Source organism: Astatotilapia calliptera, chromosome 18, assembly GCF_964374335.1.
Source record: "Astatotilapia calliptera chromosome 18, fAstCal68.1, whole genome shotgun sequence".
Lineage (NCBI taxonomy): Eukaryota > Metazoa > Chordata > Actinopteri > Cichliformes > Cichlidae > Astatotilapia > Astatotilapia calliptera.
In genome coordinates, this window is record NC_137439.1 from 31766996 (window position 1) to 31793268 (window position 26273).

At 39.0% G+C, this 26273-nt stretch overlaps 1 protein-coding gene across 1 annotated transcript in view; it reads left to right on the forward strand.

Moving 5' to 3' along the window:
• The first annotated feature begins 262 nt into the window (after positions 1-262).
• tox (thymocyte selection-associated high mobility group box) overlaps positions 263-26273 on the forward strand; it is a 63352-nt gene continuing 37341 nt past the window's right edge. The window contains exon 1 of the mRNA XM_026148583.2: positions 263-842. Coding sequence (XP_026004368.1) covers positions 738-842 — 105 coding nt within the window. The 5' untranslated portion in view covers positions 263-737. The remainder of the gene's footprint in view (positions 843-26273) is intronic.

Sequence of the window (26273 nt, forward strand, 5' to 3'; positions counted from 1 at the left end):
TAGCTGCAAACGCCTCATACAGTCAGTTACCACCAAAATAAAGTCACTCTCTGGGGAATAGTATATTCTTTTAAATCATTCATCATTATTTTAGTCAGCGTGTTAATTCTACGAAAAGCCTGAAAAAGGTAATATTTGTATTGTCATCGCTAAGCTCTTATTTTTTTCTCCTGACAGAACCCGGGCTTTGTGAGGTGAAACGTACTTCCGGCTTCGTTGTGGCTAACTCTCGCTAACTTGACAGAAAAGCTCTTTGTATGACTGGTCCGCGAGGCACCGCAGCACTGAGCACACGCGCAGCGGCGGCATCAGCAGCAGCAGCAGCATCAGCAGTGGAGGAAAATTCAAACAGAGTCCCAAGCAGGGACAGACAGGGTCCACGACGTCCCCTGTCCGAACCATACACAGGGCTAACGGACGCACTAGAGGAAACGGTGCTTTTTAAAAGCACTACTTCATTTTAACGTTTGTTTTTAACGTGAGAAGTACGTGAACAGGGAACTTTGCTCCCCAGAGCAGCAGTTTCTTGGGCAGGAAAGCCGGTGTGTGGAGAACAGCGTCAGCCTAAAACTTCGCTGCCTCTCACAGCTTGGTTTAAGAATTATTTCACCAGTTAGTTTTGTCTTTGAAAAAGTTGTTTTTTTAGAGTAAGCTCAGGTTTTTGTTAAATCTCTTTAATTTTGAAATTACAAAAGCAAGGAAAGAAACTCGGAAGAGAAGTGGATGTATTTCCAGCCATGGATGTAACAGTTTACCCGCCTCCTCCTCAGTCTCTAGCCGCGCCAGACCACAATAGATTGGGACAGATTTCCTACCCTGACCCGGCCTTTGGGACCAACAAGGTAAGAGGGGGAAAGAAAGCAAACTACCGCACATAGGCTTCTTCTGTTAGCAGATAAAATACACTTTTGTGTTGTCTTATTCTGACTTATTAGTCCCACTCAGCTGTCTCCCCTCTCCGTGTTCATGTTCCGCGCCCTGCCAATTAAGGGGTAATTAATTGGCTTGTTAGGCTCCAGTTAATTATCGTAGTTACTGAAGGTAACTACATTTGAGTGCTTCTTTTTATATTTTTCACTCACTAGAGGGTGCAGAGCCTGTAATTTTATTCCGGCTTTGTCGTCTGTGATGTGATGACACCTATAATTAAAAAGACGCCCACTGGTAATAGAAAGGCCATCGGGTTTAAATATGCTGCATAGTTGAAGTCCAAACAGAAGATGTATGTTTGGAATGAAAGAGATGGCAAGCATGAGGGAGGAAAACAGGAAACCAGGATCTCTTTTTGTAGTATGCTTACAGAGGTGATCTTGTGTAGAATTTGCAGTACTCGTTTCTGATTCTATCTTGGTCAAGGTGAATGGAGTTTGGGAAGCAAAGGTCAGGGTTAGATTTACAGTAGAAACCTGGACCTGATAGGGATCCAGGATGGGTGAATGTGGATGCTTAGCTTATAGGTAGATTGCAGTTAAGGACAATCCATCCCCATCCAGTGTATGGGGATGTTTGTCAGAGTAAATTGTCTTGGTTCAATCAAATCATGCCCATTTGACAGTGAAAAATTGCCTAATTATTTAATTAGGTTTAGCTAATGACTGCATCCAGGTGAATTGACTGCTACTATTAACCTCGATTATCCTCTGTCTCAAATAGACTGGTTCATTTTGTAGTTTGGTACTTTTAAATAGAAGTAAAAAAAATAGTAATAATGAGTTCATTACAAGAAAATACTGACTTTAATGAACTATTAATCAATAAATCATTCTAAGTCAATTGTGCACCTGTAGTTAAGGTGTGTTGAACCCTTTCTCTCTATTTTCTTTTATACTTCAATTTGTTTTATTGACATACCATGCAAACAACAGCAACTGGAAGTTCAAATTAAATACTCATGTCATATGAAATTCTCCTAACAAACCCGTGCAGTAGTTTTCATGATCGGATGAAGGCCTTTTAACATCAAAATATCCATCAGGTCACTGACAAAGCATGTAGGATTAGTGTAAGGGTTGGATTTCATTCTAGCCACAAGCTAAACATGCAAATGTTCAGAAACTAGAAGAACTAAGTTTCCAAAGCAGGTTATATACATTCAAGTTTGCATTTCATTTTTTTTCCTGTAGAAACTTTTCAGCTAGTGCTGGAAAAAAGGTTGGAGGTTAACCTAACCCAGACTCTACTCGTAATCCTAGATTGGTCGCTAGTAACCTACTTCAGAGGGTAAAATGTAATGCGCACCGGGGGAACCAACAAAGGCAGGCCTGTAGCCTGATGTCATAACTTTTGACTCCACCTTTTCTTTGTTTCCACTGATGAGTTTAACTGAACTCTTTCTCATACGGTTGGGTCTGTCCCATTGCGTCTTTGCCCGACAGTTCAGACCTGATTATTTCCGAAGCTCTGGAACCCCAAAAATGCCACCGTCAGGATAGTTCCTTCATTGTTGGCCACATGAACAACTGGAGACCATCTAATGAAACAGTCACACCAGCTACGGTGCTGTTGAGCTCGCTGACAAGACAGATGTTAGAAAATATTATATATCAGAGAATGACACTTCAAATGGAGAGAACTTACTTACAAATCACAAATTATGGGATGGGGCTGTAAAGTGGAAGTTGATTAAAATCAGTGAGAACCCATATTTCCTTTGGTGAAGCCCATTTTGAGTTCAAGACTTCTTGAGTTGCTTGAAGTGGTTAACCAATGATAGACATATTTAAATTAGTATGCTCATTGTTAAGTTCTTGTTCAATAATAAAATATGCTGATATACGTGTATATGTGCTGGAATAAGAAATATGCTCGGCTGATGGAGTCTGTGTATGCCACCGCTCTGTTTGGATTATGAAGCAGTTTGGTAAAAGTGGGGAGACTATTTCTTGACTCTGACATGACTGTGCTGTGTGATCTCTGATGGTGCATAAATGTAATTTTTCTTTGAATAAAGTACAAAAATAGCAGATTTGGAGAACTTCTAAACTATATGCAGTTTGTAGGTCATGGAGCAGAAGTGATGACAAAGCTGTTGTGACCTCTGACCTTAATCTGTGGTTATTGGGCGTAAGCAGCACATATGTTAGTTATTCCCCCATTTTTTTTTTTTTTGATTTATTTATTTGTTACCGTAATGACCAAACTCACTGTGGTGTATACTGGGCTGTGTTTTTAAGCTCATAATCACATCAAGTGTGGAAAGGCCCCATATAGCACTGCGCCATGTTGTTGCTAGTGTGTATTTGTTTCAGAAAGAGGGAAGGAGAGATAGAAGATAAGAGCTCGGAGGATGTGGAGAGAGAGCAAGCCTGTGTGGTTGGGGGTAGGGATTGGAAAGAGAAAGAGAGAGAGAGTTGTTGGGGGTAGGGATGTTGTTGATGAGAGAGAGAGAGAGAATGCGAGTGAGGGAGAGGGAGACGTGCGCGTGCGCACACACACACACACACACACACACACACACACACACACACACACACACACAGAGGAGGTAGAGTGTGTGTAGTGGGGGTGGGGCCACCAAGGTTTGTACTATATTTTTTTTTTCCTCTGTGTCTTGATTCACGGCCCTGTCGGCCTGATAGAAGAGATCATATTACTGCATAGAGAGGCAGAGAAAAACTGAAGAAAAGGGAGAGAGGCCAAAAGTAGGAGAGTTGATTAAACATTAATTCAGTTCTTTTAAAGACGTACTTGAGCTTCTTGGTTGGCTCTGAATCTGAAATGAGTGACTGTTTTCAGGAATTCAACCTCAAATACAGAGCAGTTTTACTTTTCTAAAGTGGCCAAAATAAGTCTGATTGCACCCTTTGCTCTTACACCAAAGGGTGTAATGCAGGCCATTTACCATTTACACCCTTAAAATACACTGCATTGAATAGCTTCACGGTGAGGCCCATGCTACTTTTAGCTTGTGAGTCTCTCTGTGTTACTGTCTGTGTCTGTTTGTATATCTTTGGCAGAATGTGGTCTTAGAATCCTCACTTCATCAACAAATGGATTAAACAAGCTAAATTATCCATCAATCCAAAATAATCCATTCTGATTAGAGCTCTGCATTAAGGCTGCTTTATAGCCAATTCATAACAACCTATTTCTCAAGGTTGAGTATGACAGCTACTGATAATGTAGGGTGTTTAATAAAAAGAAAAATGTTGGTGCAAAAATAATGAGTAGCTTGGTTGTGTGGAGAAATGTAATAAAAAAACAAAAATAAATATAAAGAGATAGTTTACAGCCGAGCCTTCTGGCATGCAATTGGCTGCAAATAAAAACCTTGAAGAATTGCAAGTAAACTGTGCAGCATGTCTGAATACAGTCAGAATTTTACAGATGTGTTGCTACATGTTAATGGGTGTAAAGTTCAATAAGAGGTTGTTGTCACATAGGGTTGGGTGATTGGACGAATATATCGATAGTTTTTACAAGGGCGATTTATTTCTTTATTTACCAGTGAGTAAGTTTGCTAATAATGATGGAGCTAATAGATGCAGTCGAACAGAAAAAAATAGCACTGTTTTAACAGCACCCTCTTTCATCTGCGAGCAAATGCACCCTCCTCAGAGTGCGCCCAAATGCTTGTTGTTGGAGCTGCAGAAGCTGGTGATAGCCTAGCATACTCAGGTGGATGGTGGACACGTACATGCTCATGCAAGTTAGTCGTGTTTGAGTATTTTGCTGGCAAAGTACTCAAACAATTTGTACATCTGCACAAGTGGCATGCCGCTTTGGTCACATCCTTAGGTATACCTCTTTCATCTGGTTTAAAGCCAAAGAAATCCCAAATTGGTGACTATATATATATATATATATATATATATATATATATATATATATATATATATATGATAACATTGCCCTGCCCATCAAAAAGTCTGCGCATGCGCAAATGCCCATCGGTGATTGTTGGACTGACGATTGCCGGTTGGAAAATTTTTATACATCGCCCAACTCTGTTGTCACATGATTCTTCCACCTCTGTCCAACATTGCTTGTGCTTTTAATATAGAGCTGGGCAATATAAGATTTTTTCATATCACGGTATGTTTTTTCATTTCAGGCGATAACGATATATATCACGATATAAGCCAAATAACTATATTTGTAAGATTTAAATGTGCCTTTGCTCACAAGTAAAATGTGAAATAATCAGCAGCTTGTTTTGATTTAAATATTTATTTCCCATAATAAGTTCAACAGGGTAGATGTACTTAAGGAACATGAGACTTTTTCAGATAAATAAAGGCAAATATTGCAAACTACATAAAAGGCAGCCGCTAAAGTGTTTAAGTTTCAAAATAGAACAAACAAAACAGACTAAATTGTCAATTCCACTTAGAAACAAAATATTAATTCTAAAAATAAATCTTAGTTTGTTTTACAGAAGAACAGACAAAATTGACTAACTTTTGTCAATATCAAATAAACTGAGAACTAAAAGGAAATTCTCAATCTCTCCTTGTTGTATAGCTTAGCTTTTCAAACAGTTTTAACAGTTACTTTAGTCTGACAAAAGCCGAATGACGAATTAGCGTTTTCAGTCATTGAGCATGCACCGGTTTATTGTATTTTCAGACTTGCTTTCAGCACAATTTACAGTGCGCGCTACTCTGTTTTTTTGTCAGACTTGAAATAGCCGAAATACCTTCACACTACGGAACTTCTGTGGCTCTTCTGTTCGACAATCTCTCCGGCATTGGAACCATCATCTGTTTTCTCTTTGGTAACCTTCGGTCACACTCTCGTTTCATTTTTCTCTAGTCAGCACACTCATTTCCTCCATTACCCGGGCGGCACGGCGGCTGGCTGCTTCCCAAACAAATACACATGTGCGGCTTGGCACTTGTGCTGTACGTAACAAGTCACGTGACGCTGTGGCTGTGATTGGTTCGGCTCTGCGCTAGTTAATTTGGATTGGTTGTAGGGGTGGGCGACATAAACGATATACGATAGAAACGATATAAATTTAGCCAACGACAGAGATTTTGACTCTATCGTGATAGCGCATGTTGATGATGTCATCAAGCTGTGCCTGTTTTGGTCGAAAGCATCGCAGCGGCTAAAACCATTCTCATCTGCAAATTATGGCGGGCGACAGTCATAGCAAAGAGATCTCGTCTCTCACTCTTGAAATATGGGGAAAGCCAAAAACTGCGCTTCCTCCACTTCCGTAACATTGATTCATTAATGTTGAATTCTCTCGCAGCTGCTCTATTCCCATGTTGTTGCAGTATATTAATAACTAACCTCGTATTGTGGATGAATAATCTCAGTTGTTCTCCTAGCTGAAGTTTGGCCCGTGTATAGCATCCTGCTATACGATTGCATTTGTCCCTGACCACCAGAATCCCACACATTAACTTTTATCGAGTGGAAAAAAAGTTGGCGTTTATCCTCCAGCTTCACTGTGCTAATGTTATGCTAACATAGCTGTATTGCTAGCAATCACGTAGCACAACATTATATACCAGGTAGTCCAACTTCAGTAACCCTGCAAACGTCACTGCTGTTTAGTTTTCTGTCTTCATTTATGTTGGAAGTGGTAGCAGAGCTGTACGTTTTAATTAGTTTCAAAAATCTCTCAGTCAGAACATGGTATGAAATGTTTAGGTGTAAACTAGCGAGCTAACTTCCTGTTAACTTCTAACTCCGTTAAATTTAATAAATTCTGTTTTCATGGATGCATGGATATTAAACTTAATTGTTACACCCGATAAAGCAGCAACGCTGATGATTTTATTAAAGATGAAATAATTTAGACCGTTTTTAACGCTTAGTGTTCGTTTGACTTTGGGACCTGACAATCCATCAAGCAGTGCGGCTTACCAAAGTTGTACTAAAACATTTTTTAACAGATTTCTGCAGCCAAAATCAGTTCGAGGTCAGTAAGCACAACCAGAATTCATACATAAGGCACACTCTCAATTTTTGAGAAAATTAAAGGATTTTAAGTGTGCCTTACAGTGTGGAAAATGCGTTATACAGAAGAAAAGAATATATCGTGATATATATTGTTACTGCACATGCTTTAAATTATATCGCGATATGAATTTTAGTCCATATTGCCCAGCCCTAATTGGCTGTTCTTCTTCTTTTTTTTTTTTTAAGAGGACAGGAGAGATGAGGCCTAGAGCAGGGCGATATGGCCAAAAATATTTATCACGATATATATTTGAAAATTTGCGATAACGATATAACTGACGATATATTTGATGCGAGACAAAATACAACTCCACAACATTAATAGCGCAAAAAGACAACCTTCCATTTATTTTCACTTAAACAAGAAGCTGGTTTTTATGTACATTAAAGCTTTATAAAAATGTAACAGTGCAAATGCAAATTCCTTGCTGAAAGTTTAACCAAAAGGCATTTCCAGTAGAAATGGGCTGACATATCCTGAGCATAACCATGTATAATATCCACTGAAGTTAAAAAGAGGTGCTTTGCAACATTAAACTGCAGTGTGCAGTACGTATTTTTTGGACCATAAGGTGCACGGGATTATAAGGCACATTAAGCGAAACAAAGCAGTCAGATAAATCAAACTTTATTAAACTCATTCTTCTTGCTTCCTCCACTTCTGTACCATTGATTCATTAATGTTGAATTCTCTGGCAGCTGCTCTATTCCCATGTTGTTGCAGTATACTAATGACTAACCTCGTATTGTGGATGGATTATCTCAGTTGTTCTCCTGACTGAAGTTTGGTCCGTTTACAGCATCCTGCCATGCGATTGCGTTTGTCTCTAACTATCAGGAACTTTAACGTTAACTTTTATAAGTGGAAAAGTGTTAGTGTTCGTCCTCCAGCTTCACTGTTTATGTTATGCTAACATAGCTGTGTCGCTAGCGATCACGTAGCACATCATTATATACCAGCTAGCCCAACTTCAGTAACCCTACAAACATCACTGCTGTTTAGTTTCCTGTCTTCATTCATGTTGGAAGTGATAGCAGAGCTGTACGTTTGAATTTTTTCAGAAATCTCTCAGTCAGAACATGCAATATCATGCTTAGGTAACTAGCGAAACTAGCGAGCTAACTTCCGCTAGCTTCCTGCTAACTTCTAACTCCGTTAAATGTAATACATTTTGTTTTCATGGATGCCTGGAAGTTAAACTTTATAGTTACACCTGGTAAAGCAGCAATGCTGATCGTTTTATTAAAGATGAAAGAATTTAGACAGTTTTGAACTCTCAGTGATGCTGCAGTGTTGTTTGACCTGAAGAATACGGAGTTTAGGACCCAGATTACTCCCAGATTTAAGAGCATCTTAGTCCGACAAATACGACAATAACAACGGCCGCTTGCATGTTCTGCAAAAAAATGTGCTTTGTCGTGTATCTGACGGACAAACACCAAACCAGTTCCACATCACTGAAGTTGCACCATTTTTACAAACCAATTCTGGTTCATCTGTTTCACTCAACAAGCGGCCATGTGCATATGAAAACAAAGGCACTGCGCATGCGCGTTTTACTCCCATTCTATCGCGATGTTTCATTTCCCTATCGTTGCCTAACATTATACCGGTATTACCGTGAACGGTATAATATGGCCCAGCCCTAATGAGGCCTATCGCAATAGTTTAACTTTTCTATTGAGAAAAAGTTATTTCGCAATACATATCGTTATCATTCTATCGCCCAGCTCTATTTTAATATACAACTTTCTATTTCATCTGCATATACACTGTTCTCCACTTTACTTGGGCATTTGTCCATTGGTAAATTGATTGCCATTTGCAATTAATTTAGTAATAAACAATTCCCCTCTGTCTCATTTTAAAAGTTCAGTTGCTGTTGTCGTTGTGTTCCTGAATGTTTCATCTGCCTCTCGGAGGGCTTTCAGCTAGCAGTTCTTGTTCTACTCAGAGATCCTCTCAGTGAACAGGAGGGCAAATTTAAAGTGTTCATGTCCACAGGTCGCCAGTATCCTGTTTAGAGTTTGTTTTACAACTAGCTCTTCTCACAGAAATTCTCCCTGTATGCTAATGGAAGTGTTATCACAGAAGGCCAGATGCCTGAAGACTTGATATGTAAGGTAACGTCTTCTAGCTTCTGAAACTGTGCTTGTTTATGGCTAAAAGCAGGGCTCGCAAAATGTCAAAATCCCTGTTAGCCCTTCGGGCAGGCACTATTCAGTTTTTGGTAGCCCAAAATAAATTTAAGTAGCCCGAATAAAAAAAAAAAAAAAAGAAAAAAAAAAAGGACAATTTTTTCATTAATGTTTTGTTTCCTTGTTATACTTTAATGTATAATATTGTAAAGGAAACAAAACATCAATCTAAAAAAAATTTCAAACACAAATTACAACAAATTACAATCATCAACTCAAATATTTGGTTCTAATTGAACAGAAATTTCTATGAACTTGCAAGAACTGTGTAGAACATGAATCAGTGTTCAGTAAGAGGCAAGTGGAACCAAGATCTAGGACATTTGCTTTTTGAAGTTTGCAAAGACTGCTAAATCTTGCCAGTGGTAGTTCACTCTACAACATAGTACGCTGTTCTAAACAGCTTTTTCAGGACTTCTTGTTGTACTTGGTTTATTTTTAGTATGTTTTTTGCAATTGGTGTTTGTTCTGGGAAAGATACTGCAGACTGAGCAATAATGCATTTCTTGCATTTCTCATGGGTTCTGATGGGGTCTTTCTTAAAATGACTGGTCCCAGTAACAAAGGCGCTTGTCGACTCAGAAATCGAGGGAAACTCACAACACACCCGGCAGAACATTATGTTATTTAGCTCGTCATATTCCAGCCACATAAATTCTTTTGTCCATGAAACCAAAAAAGCTGCGCTTTCCTTTTGCCTCATAGTCTGATTTGTCATGACTTTTCCGTTTTGTGGTAGGCTTTTCTTTGGCTGCCCCTTCTTCACCCTGACCTGTCTTGTTTGGCTCTGCAGAACTAAAATACCTGCGTAAATCCATCTGCTTTTACACACATACTTACATAACGATCAGCAATTCTCTGCGCAATCAACCTCTCTCACATGTTCAAGCTTGCTGCAGGAGATTTCACTTGTCATGTTTGATAGTTGATAAGACGATGCCAGAGGAATTGTTGCGCAATTAATCTGTGACTTACCAATCAGTGCTGCCGCTCTCTATACACAGTTCGCGCGATCGCAAAGTCAAAGCAAAAAACAAGTGCAAATTCAAACGCGATTTCAATAGTTCAATAGTTTCAACGAATCAACACCCCCGAGTCATTCTAACTACCAGAAATCTCGAAGCACAGGCCGAGGGGGCGGTGTGGCAGCAATTTTTCACACCAGCCTATTAATTAACAAAAGACCAAGACAGACTTTTAATTCATTTGAAAGCCTGATGCTTAGCCTCGTCCACCCCAGCTGTGAAACTCAGAAACCAGTCTTACTTGTTACCATCTATCGTCCACCTGGGCCTTACACAGAGTTTCTGTCTGATTTCTCAGACTTTTTATCTTATTTAGTGCTCAGCTCAGATAAAATAATTATTGTGGGTGATTTTAACATCCATGTAGATGCTAAAAATGACAGCCTCAACATGGCATTTAATCTGTTATTAGACTCAATTGGTTTCTCTCAAAATGTAAAAGAACCCACCCACCACTTTAATCACACTCTAGATCTTGTTTTAACATATGGCATAGAAACTGAACATTTAACAGTGTTTCCTGAAAACCCTCTCCTGTCTGATCATTTCCTGATAGCATTTACATTTACAATAATTGATTACACAGCGGTGGAGAGTAGACTTTATCAAAGTAGACGTCTTTCTGAAAGCGCTGTAACTAAGTTTAAGAATATAATCCACCTACTGTTATCATCTTCAATGCCCTGTACCAACACAGAGCAGAGCAGCTATCTGAACGCTACCCCAACAGAGGTCGATTATCTTGTTAATAATTTTACCTCCTCACTACGTACGACTCTGGATACTGTAGCTCCTGTGAAAACTAAGGTCTCAAATCAGAAGTACCTGACTCCGTGGTATAATTCTCAAACACGTACCCTAAAGCAGATGACTCGTAAGCTGGAGAGGAAATGGAATGTCACAAATTTAGAGGATCATCATTTAGCCTGGAGAAATAGTTTGCTGCCCTCCGCAAAGCCAGAACATCTTACTATTCATCACTGATTGAAGAAAATAATAACAACCCCAGGTTTCTCTTCAGCACTGTAGCCAGGCTGACAAAAAGTCAGAGCTCTTTTGAGCCAACCATCCCTTTAACGTTAACTAGTAATGACTTCATGAACTTCTTCACAAATAAAATTTTTATCATTAGAGAAAAAATTACCAAAAATCATCCCACAGATGTAATATTATCTACAGCTACTCTTAGTACCATTGATGTTAAGTTAGACTCTTTTTCTCCAATTGATCTTTCTGAGTTAACTTCAATAATTACTTCCTCCAAACCATCAACGTGTCTTTTAGACCCCATTCGTACAAAACTGCTCAAAGAAGTCCTGCCATTAATTAATTCTTCGATCTTAAATATGATCAACCTATCTCTAATGATCGGCTATGTACCACAGGCCTTCAAGCTGGCTGTAGTTAAACCTTTACTCAAAAAGCCATCTCTAGACCCAGCAGTCTTAGCTAATTATAGGCCAATCTCCAACCTTCCTTTCATATCAAAAATCCTTGAAAGAGTAGTTGTCAAACAGCTAACAGATCATCTGCAGAGGAATGGTTTATTTGAAGAGTTTCAGTCAGGTTTCAGAGCTCATCACAGCACAGAAACAGCTTTAGTGAAGGTTACAAATGATCTTCTTATGGCCTCTGACAGTGGACTCATCTCTGTGCTTGTCCTGCTAGACCTTAGTGCAGCGTTCGATACTGTTGACCATAATATCCTATTAGAGAGATTAGAGCACGCTGTAGGTATTACAGGTACTGCACTGCAGTGGTTTGTATCATATCTATCTAATAGACTCCAATTTGTACATATAAATGGAGAGTCCTCTTCACACACTGAGGTTAATTATGGAGTTCCACAGGGTTCAGTGCTAGGACCAATTCTGTTTACATTATACATGCTTCCCTTAGGCAGTATCATTTTAAGACATAGCATAAATTTTCACTGCTATGCAGATGACACCCAACTCTATCTGTCCATGAAGCCAGATAACACACACCAATTAGTTAAACTGCAGGAATGTCTTAAAGACGTAAAGACCTGGATGGCCGCTAACTTTCTGCTTCTTAATTCAGATAAAACTGAGGTTATTGTACTTGGCCCTGAAAATCTTAGAAATATGGTATCTAACCAGATTCATATCACCCTATTAGAGCACTTCGCTCTCGCACTGCAGGCCTACTTGTTGTTCCTAGAGTATTTAAAAGTAGAATGGGAGGCAGAGCCTTCAGTTTTCAGGCCCCTCTTCTGTGGAACCAGCTTCCAGTTTGGATTCAGGAGACAGACACTATCTCTACTTTCAAGATCAGGCTTAAAACTTTCCTTTTTGCTAAAGCATATAGTTAGGGCTGGACCAGGTGACCCTGAATCCTCCCTTAGTTATGCTGCAATAGACGTAGGCTGCCGGAGATTCCCATGATGCATTGAGTTTTTCCTTTCCAGTCACCTTTCTCACTCACTATGTGTTAATAGTCTCTGCATTGAATCATATCTGTTATTATTAATCTCTGTCTCGCATCCACAGCATGTCTTTTATCCTGTCTTCCTTCTCTCACCCCAACCAGTCGCAGCAGATGAGCCTGGTTCTGCCGGAGGTTTCTTCCTGTTAAAAGGGAGTTTTTCCTTCCCGCTGTCGCCAAACTGCTTGCTCATAGGGGGTCATATGATTGTTGGGTTTTTCCTCTGTATCTATGAAGCGCCTTGAGGCAACTTTTGTTGTGATTTGGCGCTATATAAATAAAATTGAATTGAATTGAATGTAGATGTTCAGATGTAGTTTGTTTTGATTTATTTTCCCCCAAAAAGTACCTAACAAAAAAATCTGTGGGCAGATCTGCTTTTTAGATTTTGCTCTCCTCCCTGTACCTCTGTGCCGCTAGTGAGGCACTCCTTCTTTCTCACCCTCTGTTGGAGAGTTAGTAGGCACCCAAAGTTTATGCGTTGTGGTAGAAAAACAACAGACATGTTCTGGCACGCTCTGTGATTGATCATTAAACTTGTAAGTTTAACCAACATTGCATCAGGGCCAATGACTTATGTGCAGTTGCAGGTTATTTAGTTACACAATGTAGTGCTCATCCCCACATCCAGCTGTGAAAATATAGAAGTTATTGTCAATGTGTTATTTTTGTAAATCTTAGAATTCACTAAATGTTTCACACCCCCTGTCTTATTTGTAGGGTGTCATTTGTGTTGCACGTAACATTGATTGACATCAGCTGGACTGTGCTCTCGCTGCCAGATGGCATGGTGTATTTTTAATTGGAGCAACAATGTGTGCTTCATTCTTCTAGTTCATTTCTGGGTTTTGTACTTTTTGTTAACAAAGAAACAGAAGGTAAAGAGCATCAGGCTCGTCATCCCTGTGGCCAGCTGCTAGTTTTAATGAAAGTATATACAGAAGTGAGTTGTGCTGAACTGTGATTGGCTGACAGCGCTCATAGTGACTCTGAACAGATGTGAAAAGGAGAAGGTAATTTGATCCAAAAGTGAATTCACTGTAAATCTGAAGTACCGTGAAGTAACATAAGTGCATATATGTCAACACAAGTATTTGTGGTGAAACTGTATGCAAGTGAGAAAGGAATGAATAAAGACTCACTGAGAGAAAGAGAGAGAGCCTAATGTAAACATGATGATTGGGTAAGCTGGGTGAGGTATTTCTAAAGCAAATACTGAGGAAAAAGTGAACATGGCGGAAAAAGCAGGGCATGAGACAAGAACAGAAAAACATGGGGGATAGACAGTAAGCTGTAGCTATCGAGTAATCTAGTTATTTCAGTATTCTATGGATTATTTTGTGTTGTTAATGAGCAGCAATAAATATTCTAAAGAAAAAATACAGGTTGTTCAAATCAAACTGTTCATGTGTTTAAAAATTGCAGTGTTTTAATAGTTTAACTGCATACAACATCTGTGAAAAACCTAAACCCTCGCATTGTGTTTACATGCAATATCATAATCTTAAAGAAAACATGTTCTTAAATGTAAAATAATCACAAGTACAGTCATGTCAAGGTGTACATGCAACCTAAAGTAAGGCGTAAAATCAAACTGCCTTTACTGTGGAAGGCTTTCTTACATTAATATGTAGCAAAGGAGTTCTGACAGTTTTGTGTCTCCTGGATATGAGGGAGATTTGGTGTGTGTTCCTGTGAGTGTGTTTACATGTTTAAGTGTGCAAGTGAAGGGGTGAGTGTGTGTGCCTTTAAGCCTGTAAAAAGAATACGTGGTGCCTGCAATGAAGAATGGCGAGCAGTCTTCTTTGCCCTGTATTTTGATGCAATGTTTCCTGGTCCAGAAAAAAAAGGACTTGATGATGGTGTAGATGTTAATATTTAATGTTAATAATCATTCAGTGTCCAACCTAACAGCGTTTTACTGGTCGAGGTATATTTTTACTGTCCTGTAGAAGAAGGGGGTGAAAAAAGCTCTTGTTTTTATATTTTTAATTAATCTTAACTCATTCACTGCCATTGACGTCTATAGCCGTCAATGGCAGTGAATGAGTCAATGGGTTTAACTCATTCACTGCCAATGGCTGGCAGTGAATGAGTTAATACTTATATTTTATATTAATCTACATAAATATGGCCTCATACACCCTGCTGTGTAAAACAAACAGCCATGGATGGGCGCAGCTACAAAGTTTGCTTTTCTTCACTTGGATCTTATTGAATAGGGGGTTTGATTTCTGCCAGCTGTTGTCAGTAAAGGTTTTAATGGCAGTTACAGTAACAAACACTGCTCTTTTTGCCGTCTCTTCATTCGCCTCTTTGCTCTTAACGCGCGTGTGTGTGTGTGTGTGTGTGTGTGTGTGTGTGTGTGTGTGTGTGTGTGTGTGTGTGTGTGTGTGTGTGTGTGTGTGTGTGAACGCGTGTGTATAGACCGACTCTGGCTTCATGTTAAACTCCTTCCATAGTGACAACTGAAGCATTGGAGCAAAAAAATTTGCGTTGAGGACTTTTTCTAATTGAGTTATTCAAGTTACTCGATGAATTGTTGCAGTCCTAGTAGACAGCAAGGGGAAAGACGAGGATTTGTGAAACACAGAGATTTTTTATTTTATTTTTTTAAAGAAAGAAAAAGATGGAATAAGCGAAAATAGAGAACTGAACTTGTCACATCTTGCACATATTTTAGTTTAGTGCATATAATGTACTGTATCATGATTATTTTCTCTTACTGAACATGGTAACTGAACTATAGGTTTGGCTCTCTTTACTTTCTGTAGGTTGTTAGTAAGTATTGTGTTATGGCAGGTGATGCTGGATTGTTTGGTGACAAAGAAACCACATAGCAATAATCAGCTGCCTCTCCATATCACTTTATCTGACACTTTGACATCAATGTCCATCAATGGTCTTACTGCCTCTGGTTCAGATCCTGGGCTATTTTAAAGTAGAATAAGTTTAATTTGCTTCTTTACCTTCATATGCACCATTTTGGGATTAACCATCTTCATCCAACAGATGTCTTAAGAGTGCTTACTTAAAGGCTGCTGGCATCCCAGATCAGTAGCTTTTGAGATGGTTTATGTGCAGGTGGTTATGTGGACTCCCCATTTCACCACAAGTATGAGTTTTTCAAGAACTGGGTCACAGCCTCTGCTATTGCTTCCTAAAACTGGCTTTCAGCTTCCTTCTGAGGAAGTATCCGACCAATCTAGGGGTCCAGGACATACCATGAAAACAGTGAATTGACAAACTTGGGAGCGTCAAATCCTTGGGGTGAGCCAAGGCTTAATAATACAACATCACCAGTTAACAGACTCTTAGATGTCGACTGCAGGTTTTCATACAACCCCAAATTAACCCAACAAACATGCCGGCTTTTACCAAAGCCGACAGGTTATTTGTTAAAGCATTCTAAGTCACCTTGGGGGACTTTACATTATCATCATCATCACACCCTGTTCTCCTCAGGCTCAGTGTACGCCTGCAGGGAACATGCTCTGTGTTCATGTAATAATAAATCTGCTCCACATGAGCTGGCTGACTTAGCTTACTGTATATTGTAATTGCTGGCTCACAGCCATGTCATAAACAGACGATCCTCTCCACTGTGAAAAAGAATGCACTCCTCACCAAACCCTGATGGAAGTATTAGCATTTTTAAAGAACAATCGCTGTCACTCAGGATTACAAAAAATGAATTAATAGGGATTTGGCAGTGACTTTAAAATGACATATCAGCAGTATGAAAATGTGCTTCTGTGCACAGTGAGTGAGAACAGTGAGTGAGAACTAACCTGCTCTTTGAGTAACAAAGTGCTATGCTGGACTGCTAGAATGCTCTTGTCATATATCAGCAGTGCTGGGTATTTAAAAAGTTGTACAGTACCTCTACAATAGTCTTACTCCTATAGCACTCTCCAAAGTGTCGGCATTTCATCTAATTATCTATCAGAACACAACCAATCAATCTGTCCGTCCGTCTGTCCAAGTTGGCTGTCATACACGCTACTGAACATCATGCCAACCCCCCCCCCCCCCCCCCCCCCGCACGATTGGGTGAGTTTCAGCACTGTTGCTTGTGTGCCGGTGTGTCTGAAAGTGTTTCAGTTGGTGGAATCATGGGGACAGGGTGGTGAGGGACTCCTGGTTGGTGGAGGGATGCCAAACGGAACAGACGGGCAGAGACAGTGCGCTGCCAGAAGGGACTAATTATCAGGATTTCATTTCCAAAACAAACATATTGCAATCAAATCACATACTGCATTCGTTGCTGCATTGTTCTGTGTGTGTGTGTACTGTATTAGTGACAATGACTTGGATCAATTGTCGTGGAAGAGATTGGATCAGTTCCCGAGGCATTATTCAAGAGCTGTTGCGGCCCGTATTTATTTTTTTTATTTTTTTTAGCACTCAGCTTTTGTTCCTGATCATACAATCATAACTGTTGCAGTGAACTGCTAATTACCATGGATAGATTGAAATAACTTTGTCACATTAGAAATGTGTAAACTTGTATCTGCTTTGACCCTGTTTCCTCTTCTCTTATAAACTATCTGAGACTTCAAACAAACTTTTCTGTGATTCTGCTGCTCGTCTCAGTGCATGGAGTGTGACGTGTCAGTGTCAATTTAATTCTCTCAGGAAAGGTCAGACTTTTTTCACAAAGGTGCTTGTTTATGATGGATTTTCATAAATGTTACTATCACAATGTAAACCTCAAGTCCTGCTGCAAGACAGTAAACGAAAACATAGCAAAAGTGAATGCACGCTCTGAAGTTCTTTCAGGTATTAAAATTTCTTGCAGTTATATAGGAAATGCTGGTCATGCCATGAGGAAATTGTGCATAACATCATTGTATAATTAGTTGTGTAACAAGTTAAAGCTGTGTAACTGTGGAAGCTTTCTGGTGATAAAACTGCAGACATTTAGGTGTGATCTGATTTACAGCCCCCCACAGCTCTAGAGTGACTTTCACTTCATAGTTTAGCAGTTTACTGTTTACTGCTGCCCAACACAATTACTGACATCTGTTACATTGACACACTTGGAGCAGGCCCTTAGTCCGACGGCATTTGTTGTTACTTCTGCCTCTTACAGTTATACCTGTGTCCCTGAGATGAACAGCTTAGAAACATCCACTTTCTATAACATCATACAAAACCAGTAGGGTAAAAAAGAAAACCTGTCTGGAATATCAGTGGGTCTGCTATTCGTGCTGTGGTTGTCCCGCGTCCTGCCTCCTGCATGTTCTATCATGGCATCTCCTTCACCTAAACCACAGTATTTCCAGCAGCGAGGACATCATCTAATGCTCCATCTTACAAAAGGCAAAACTTCACACGGTTTATTCTCCCAGCATTTGATGCATTAAAAAAAAGTTGTTTTTATGCATCACTGTTGGACATTAGTTTAACTCACTGGTTGAGCAGGTGGATGGCTTAAATACAGTGGCCAGAGTTCGAGTCCAACTTACAGCCTTTTGCTCTTGCTCTGTAAAAACAGCAGACTACTAAAGGCCACTATGCATTCTCTGCTCAGCACCAAACAGCAGTGTTTTTTTGTTTTTTTTTAACAGTGAATAAAAAAACATTTCTCAATATCTTCTTCTCTTTTGGTCATTAGTAATGACACATAGCTATTAGACACAATAGACCTCTGTAAGTGCGTTTTTTGATCACAGGGTCTGCTGAGCTGAACGTTTGTTATCAAACAGGTCCGCCAGATCTTCTAGGATAATAACACATACCATTATCACTAGGGCTGCCACAAACGATTATTTTGATAGTCGACTAGTCACCGATTATTTTTGCGATTAGTCGACTAATCAGATCATCATCCATTGGACGTACAGCTTATTGCACCAGCAGCATCTGGTCTTATATAACTATCATTAGCTTACAGCTTGAAGTGTTTGTGCTAACTAAAAATAAAGACAAGATGGTAGTTTATTAATTTTTAATGAAATTTGCAGATTGTTTCGGTGAAGTTTAATAAACTCCTTGCTTTCTAAAATATAACAGGACACCGGAGTATATTCTCCAGCGTCTCACACTTCTGATAATCAGCTGTCTGCTTGACAGTTTTAGCTGTGCAAAAACTATAACTTTAATCTCAGCCAAACCGATTTACTCAGGAACAAATAAAATACTGAAAAAAGCCAAACAATAACATTTTTAAGTTATCTAAGTGACTTATATATATGTTTAACCTGACTAGCGAAAGACGGCGGTGGGTTTGAAAACGATTTGCCGGGAGTCCGGTGTTCTCACGGCTCTAGTTAGCCTTGCCCCCGCCTAGCTAACGAGCTAGTGGGTAACAGACGTCTCCGAAAACGTCGGAGCGCTTTTGAAAATACGTGGTGTCTTGATAAACTGAGCAGATATTTGAGGTTTACACAGCTACATTCTCGCCTGAAAATATGTTAAACGTTTATTTTGTGACCAAGAAAGAATAATAAGAGTAAAGTTAAAACTAACTAGCTGCCGCCATTGTTGACAACTGCGCTGGGCTGCGCTATGAATTCTGGGACACAGCTTCTTCTTCTTCGGGGTTTAACGGCAGCTGGCATCCTTGTACATGCAGTGCTGCCATCTTCTGTTTCAGTCCGTTATTACACTCTTAAATCCTACTACTCATTCCTGCGTCCTTTGTGATCTTACAAAGCTTCAAACGATGCGTCGACTATTAAATTAGTCGTCGACGATTTTAATAGTCGACGTAATCGTGACTAGTCGACTAATCGTGGCAGCCCTAATTATCACTACAGTAGCGGATTAACATTAAGGAGGTAAAGAGTCAGAGGCCTTCTGGAGTTACGGTGGACCAGAAACAGAACAAAAAGAGAGTGCATATTGGGCTGACAAATTAACAGGTAACCACCAGCACACTTGCAGTTGAAAGTTTGTGTTGCTGGCTAACTGCTGGATGTGTACACAAGCACATTAATCTCATTATGTCAAAGTGATAGCCAGTTGTGTTGGTGTATTGAGTAATTTTGGCAAAGGCTTGAACTACACTTTAACGCTAAACTAACTTTTTTATGATCGTGCTAGATGGTGTAAAATCATAGACTGTATTTAAAGGATGGTTTTCAGATCTGAAATATGAAACTGATGCAGAAGTTTTGTTAAACAAGCATCCTTTGTAATTGCCAGTGGTGGGCAAATGTCCTGGTCTGATGTTATAGAAGTCTAAATAAGAGTGACTCTTTAGCTCACTTGATCTGTGGGCTCAGCAAATATTTTCCTAAAGACTGGATAGTCTGTTTTGAAGTCTTGTTGAACACAACATGGAGCAGATTTAAATGAAATGTGTATAACAGAATGCGTGACTTGTAAATCTTTTAAACTCATATATTGTATTCACAAAAATAAAGAAAACATTAATGAAAAATCCGACAAAGAAGACCTGGGACTGTTGAGGAGCTAGAATCCTGCATCAGACAAGAATAGGACAATACTCCTCTCAACTAGTCTCTTCTGTTCTGGAAGTTCAGACTGTTATTAGATGAAGAGGAAATGCTACAGTGGTAAACATGGCCCTCTCCCAACTTTTTTTGCTATCCAAGTGAAAATAACCTTGTTTTTTCTTTAAAAAGTACATTTTCTCACTTTAAACAGTTTGTTTTCTATGTTCATAAAATATGGGATTATGAGATTGGAAAATCATTGCATTTTGTCTGTATTTACATTTTAGACAGCACCCCAACATTTTGGGGATTTGGGGTTATATATAAAGTGTATAGCAAAAGATTTGTCCCCTTGTTTAACACCAAATTTGCCAAATGTGTTAATAGCCTTTTATTTGACTGCGTTGCCTTCGTAGACCTACTTGCCTGTGTTTTGCTAGTCGAAACAAGTAATTCTTGAATAAGAACCTGTGTTCAGGCTTTTGTTTGCTGGTGGTAAGACGCTGTAATTTACAGAAAATATATTAGAAACTCAAAAGACAGTTTGTCTCATGAGATTTATTCAGATTTTATACTTGGATTACTCTTAGCTCCAAATTTAAAAAAAGATTGCTGCTATTTACTGGCAGCATAATGGGGAAATGGCCACCACAGAGCCAGCATAAACACACAGAAGAATATGATTAAACAGCTGTTTCAAGAATGTAAAATTTCTCTTCACACTCAGGCACGCATATTTGAACGATATTTACATAAAAGTGCACACACACAGTCTAAATTTACAGTCAGGGTGAATACATTTAGCCAATAAAATTTGGTTTATATTGTTGTCGGGGTGACAAAGAAAAGACAGATAAACAATTGCAGAGCTGAACTATCATAGCTCCCCACACAAGCACGTACACACACACACACAAAATAAGTCTTCCTGTCCTTCTCCATCTATCTCTCTGTACACACTTGTATTTTGATTTATGTCTCCTGATGCAGTTCAGAGTGAGCTTAAATCTATTCACTCTGGTCCAGCCAAGTAGTTTCAACCTCCACCCAAAACCATGAGTGATAAATATGGTTACTTTGTCTTTGTGACACATTTAGTCAAAGATCTTCACAAGAAGAGGACATGTCATGTTTCCCACTCCAGCTTGAGCTCTGTGCAAAGAGTAAGTCGAATCCAACGCTGCAAACACGCTGAGCACAGATCGTTTGTTGTACACGCATCTGCAGTTTTTATTGCTGTTCTAACACCTAAAGCTATGCCGTGATCTCTTTAAGCTAAAATTTTACTTTATCCTAAAAATTAAGCTTTTTTTGGTTTTATGATTGGGGATTGATGATTCCTCACACTTAAGATGTTTTTCATTTGATTTTCAGACTCAAGTAGATTACAATATTGAGTGCGAATTAATGTAAAAAACCCCTGAATGAATTTCTGTAACCCTCACAAATGACTTCTTTTGATCTCGTTTACTACACATTTTATTTCTAACCTCTCCCCCTTTCTTTTCCACATTCTGCTCCCCTTTTTCTTGATGCACTGTATTCCACTGTATTCTTTTCCTTTGTCCTTGTCTGTCATCCTAATAGTCTCTCTCTCCCATTTCTCCCCCTTCCTCCGACCCTGACCCACTTAGCTGGCTGCTTGTTATTCAAACCTTTGCTTTACCCACACAAATACAGACTCACATACACAGAAATGAAGAAAGGGAGCAGCAGAGATGAGAGAGTGTGAGAGAGAGAGAGAGAGAGAGAGAGAGAGAGAGGCATGAGAGGGGAGAGAGTAAGAGATAGGAATTTGGTTCGACTACAAACCTTGCCATCCTTTTTTGTTCTCTCAGTGGTAGGTTTGAGATGCACACTGATAACTTTTACAATCATTCCTGTTTTGTGGTACGACTACTGATAAGCCTATAAGTGTAAGAATGTCTGATTTTTAACAGCAGAGTGAAATCGAAGACAAAACACCCCAAACAACACATTTCCACATAAAAGCCACACCGTGCTAATGAGGGTGCTTCCCAATCAGACTGACGCAGAGCTGCTGCCTCAGCCGTGAACTACTAAACCCCAAATTAGTTTTAAATACTAAATTAAACCTAGCTAGCTAGTCTTAATCAGGTACTTACGGTCGACAGGGTTTATAAAACTGATGATTTTATATCTACAGGGTATAACACATTACACTAGGTTGGTTGGTTACAGAAATGCCGCCCAGAGAAGGTCACAGGACATATAGACCATTCATTGTACTGCACATTAGGTCTGCGCCAGCAGAACACCATCTCCAGAATTGCCAGTATCTTGCTAGTTGGGACTATTTTTGCTCTTTTTTTCACCCCTTTTCTTTCTTTTCTCGCAATATATTGAAATGAATGTGTGTGTGAGGATCACAAAAAGCGATCCTTTAGAAAGTAGCAGAAAACAGAGAAACAGAGCTTGCTGTGATTAAGTGGTTAGCACAGCAAGATGGTTCCTGATCTGAATCCACTGGCCTCTCTGTGCCTGCATGGGTTCTCTGTTGGTACACTAGCTTTCTTCTAAAGTTCATAGAAATGCATGTTAGGTTAATTGGCTGTAGATGTGGTTGTGAGTGTGACTGGTTGTCTATCTCTCTAGCATCCGTCTCAAAATGTACCCTGCCTCTTGCCCTGGGCTGTAGCCCCACCGTGACCTTGGATTGGGGAAGTAGTAAGTTTTCTTTAAACAAAAACACTATTGCAATGCTAATAATAAGAAACACAGACTTTTGTCTCAAGCTTGTCTCAAACTTATGACTTAAACTTTGCCAACCTGACACCTAATTTGCTACAAATTAGCTGCTATAATACCCGTACCCCCCACCCTAAACTGGCTAAGTAGTTAAGAAAATTGATGGATGGATTTTTAATATAGAGCTTAAAGTAATTTTGTTTGCAGAGACACTAGTTTCTCCCCTCTGCTCCATGTTTCACCCTGTGTGTATGTGGTGCATAAACACAGACTGTATATGGATGGAGAGAGGAACAGAGCGATCGTATCTCACATCATCAACTGAAAAGGATGATATAAGGTCGGTTGGTTTATAGACAATATAACCCAACTGACTGTATGTTAATTTTGTTGGAGAAAATCCAGTAACCAGCTTGTTGCCCAAAAAAGTAATGGTTTCAAGTTGTGACTTTTTTCTTTTAATTTATATGAATGTTTACAATGGTCATACAACAGTACTGTAAACTGTAGCCATCTGCAGTGGGGATGATGTCAACTCTCTGACATAATGTCTTTAGGAAATTAACAATAAATGGCAGCCCAGCTATCAACCAGCTCATTAGTAACCTAAACAGATGAGCTGTGTTTTTGCTGAGATTGAGTATGTTGCACTGCTAATCAGCATTTGTGACTTTTTGCCCTCAAACATAATTGTGGTTTAGGGTTGTAACAATTCATCAAGTAATTTGAATAATTTGATTGTAAAAAATTCTCGACACACATTCTTTGCCTCAATGTTTCTTTTAAGGCACGATTCTGCAGCAGATGTTTTAAATGATGTAAACAAAGAGCGTTTCACCCTCATTTGACGACTAAGAGGCGGAGCCATTATTGAATGAAAGAAAATATGTTTCTAGCTTCCAAAACAGCAGCGCTGTTCCTGTGATCAGCATTAAAACCTTTACTGGGAAAAAGCTGGTGGGAGTCCTTCATCAAAGCACCTGATCAACAAACTCAGGCGTGAATAAAAGCAAACTTTGTAGCTGCTCCATCCACCACCGTTTGTTTTACACAGAAAAAATCGGCAGTAAGCCTCCAGAAGTTGTAATAAAATATGCAGATGAACTGTTATCTTAGTCTGATACATGTTTAAATTATACAGCCTAATGACGGCCGACAGCAGCCGTCCTATCTTACATGGAAGCCGTACCTGCAGCAAACGGGTGCGTCTAAAGGGGGGGATGGGGTGTACTAGACCTTATTAATTTCAAGGCTTTCGTAACTTTTTTAGATTGAAAGTGAAATCATATAAAATACTGTAATAATTCAACTGCATTAATATTTAAAAATATAAAAAATTCACAAGCCAATAAAAATGAGCCAACAACCTGAAGGTTGTTAAGTAGGCCACTGAATGATTATTAATATTAAATATTGCCTACACCATCATACGATCTGTTTTCAGCAGCACAAAAACATGCCACCTATTAATTTCAGAAAGCCTTCCAAGAAGACAGAGTAAGGGTAACATTTTTATGTCTTGCTTTAGATGATTATCTTTTTTTAAATTTGACTTTGATCTTTTAATGTACTTGAAATTATTTATATATTTTTGCATGTAAGAAAATGTTTTCTTTAAAAATTTAATTTCAACATATAATCAAAAGGTTGGATTTTTTTTTTTTTGACAGATGTTATATGCAGTTAAACTTGTAAACATTGGTTTTCATTTTAGAAATTGCAATGAGCAGTTCATTCTGAAAAAACAGTGTTTTTTTCTCTTTTGAATATTTATTATTGCTCATTAATAAGACAAAAGTATTTTTTACACAATTACTCGATTAATCAATGGAATAATCAGTAGATTACTCAATTACTTAAATAGTCCACAGCCGCAGCCTTATTGTGGTTAATGAATTGAAATGTGCAATCAGTAATAGTCTCTACAAACGTAATGATACTAGTGAAATCAAGAAATATTTGTCCTTGGTAATGTCGACGGCAAACCACCACCTAATGGTACCTTGGTCAAATAAATGTTAGTGTTTAGGTTGAGGCTGCATCTTTTCAACACGGTTGCTGAGCGAATAAGCACAAATTCAAGTCATTGAAAGCAACTGAGATCTCTGTCGGTCCTTCTGACTTAATGAAAAGCCTAATAGATTCCACTCTGCCTCCCAGACTGAGCGCCTGTTGAAAAGAAATCATCACCATTTCGCTTTTTTTCACCTCTCTGCCCTCATTCTTTCTCATCTCCTCTCTTCTCATGGTACTTACTGTAGGTTGAGAGCTGTATTTGTCCTTTAGATAGCAAGAACACATTAGCCACTTGGCTTAGCATGTATAAATGAGTATTTGTACCCTGGTTTGTAAATGTGGGTCTTGAAATTTTTCATGTTTTTTATGTAAAGTTCAGGAATTGATGAATTGTTATTTATGATTTGCATAGGGTAAGTGTGCATGGCATTAACACCACAATTTACAGTCTTAAGGCACCAGCATCAGGCTGAGGTTAGATCATACGTCAAAGCAGGTGGTTAAGATAAGAGCTGAGGCAGGTGCTCACATTGGTTGTGCTCGTGTGAGGGATATTACGCTGCCGCAAGACTAGAGGAACCTTCTTAAATGAATGCAAGCGGCACCTGAAGTGGAAATTATAAACGTGGATGAATTTGTCAGCTGATCAGTGGAAAGTAGCGCAGACTGTATTGTCAAGCTGTTGCTATACATCCTCCCAATAATAAATTATACTGATGCGAAAAAGTATTTTTGTTTTTTAAGTATTTGTATCCTTACACACTTGGCAACATACATCAGTTATGGTTAACTAACAATTGTTTTTGTTATCAGAGCAAATATATTTACTAATACTTGGCTAATAATAGCGGTTTGAAATAGCAGCCATACTCCTCCTTAAACTATTTTGTATGCAGATATATTTTAACCTATATTAGTTTGTTTTCCACTTTGTTTAATGAGATAAAGAAAGAATCAAATGTAGTAACAAATGGTAAACTTGTCAGTCATCAGTCTTGATCCATGATGGTTTTTTGCATGTTGCTATTTGTGTATATTTCTGAAGGGCTTCCCTGTAGTTTTTGTGTGTGTGCCTGTGAGATGTCATATATTCAGGTCAAAGGTAAATGGAAGAAGCTAGGTTAGCAGTGAAGTCAGCAGGTCTGCTTGTTTCTTTTTGTCCTCTGATTTTTCTGGGAAACCCACACAGAGAGAGAATGGCGAGGAGAGAGATGCAAATCTCACCTTTCCTGTAATTGTTATGTTTTTTTGAGGACGTGTTCCTTGTAAGGCATTAAAAATTAACTGTTAATTCTACCAGGCAACAAGCAACACTGTTCTTTGACTTTCTGTTGACTCTGTAAACCTACACCTCATTTGCATAATACCCAGCAGCTGGCAAATGGATAGAGCAGCTACACCTGTCTGTCCACCTGTCACCTGTGTGTGTATGTGTGTGCGTGTGTGTTAGTCTACAAGAAACAGTGCTTTGCTTTTACCCACCTGTTCAAATGTTGTTCTTCTGTTTGTGTTTGTCAACCAAGACAATGATTATCTACCAAGGATACCATGATTG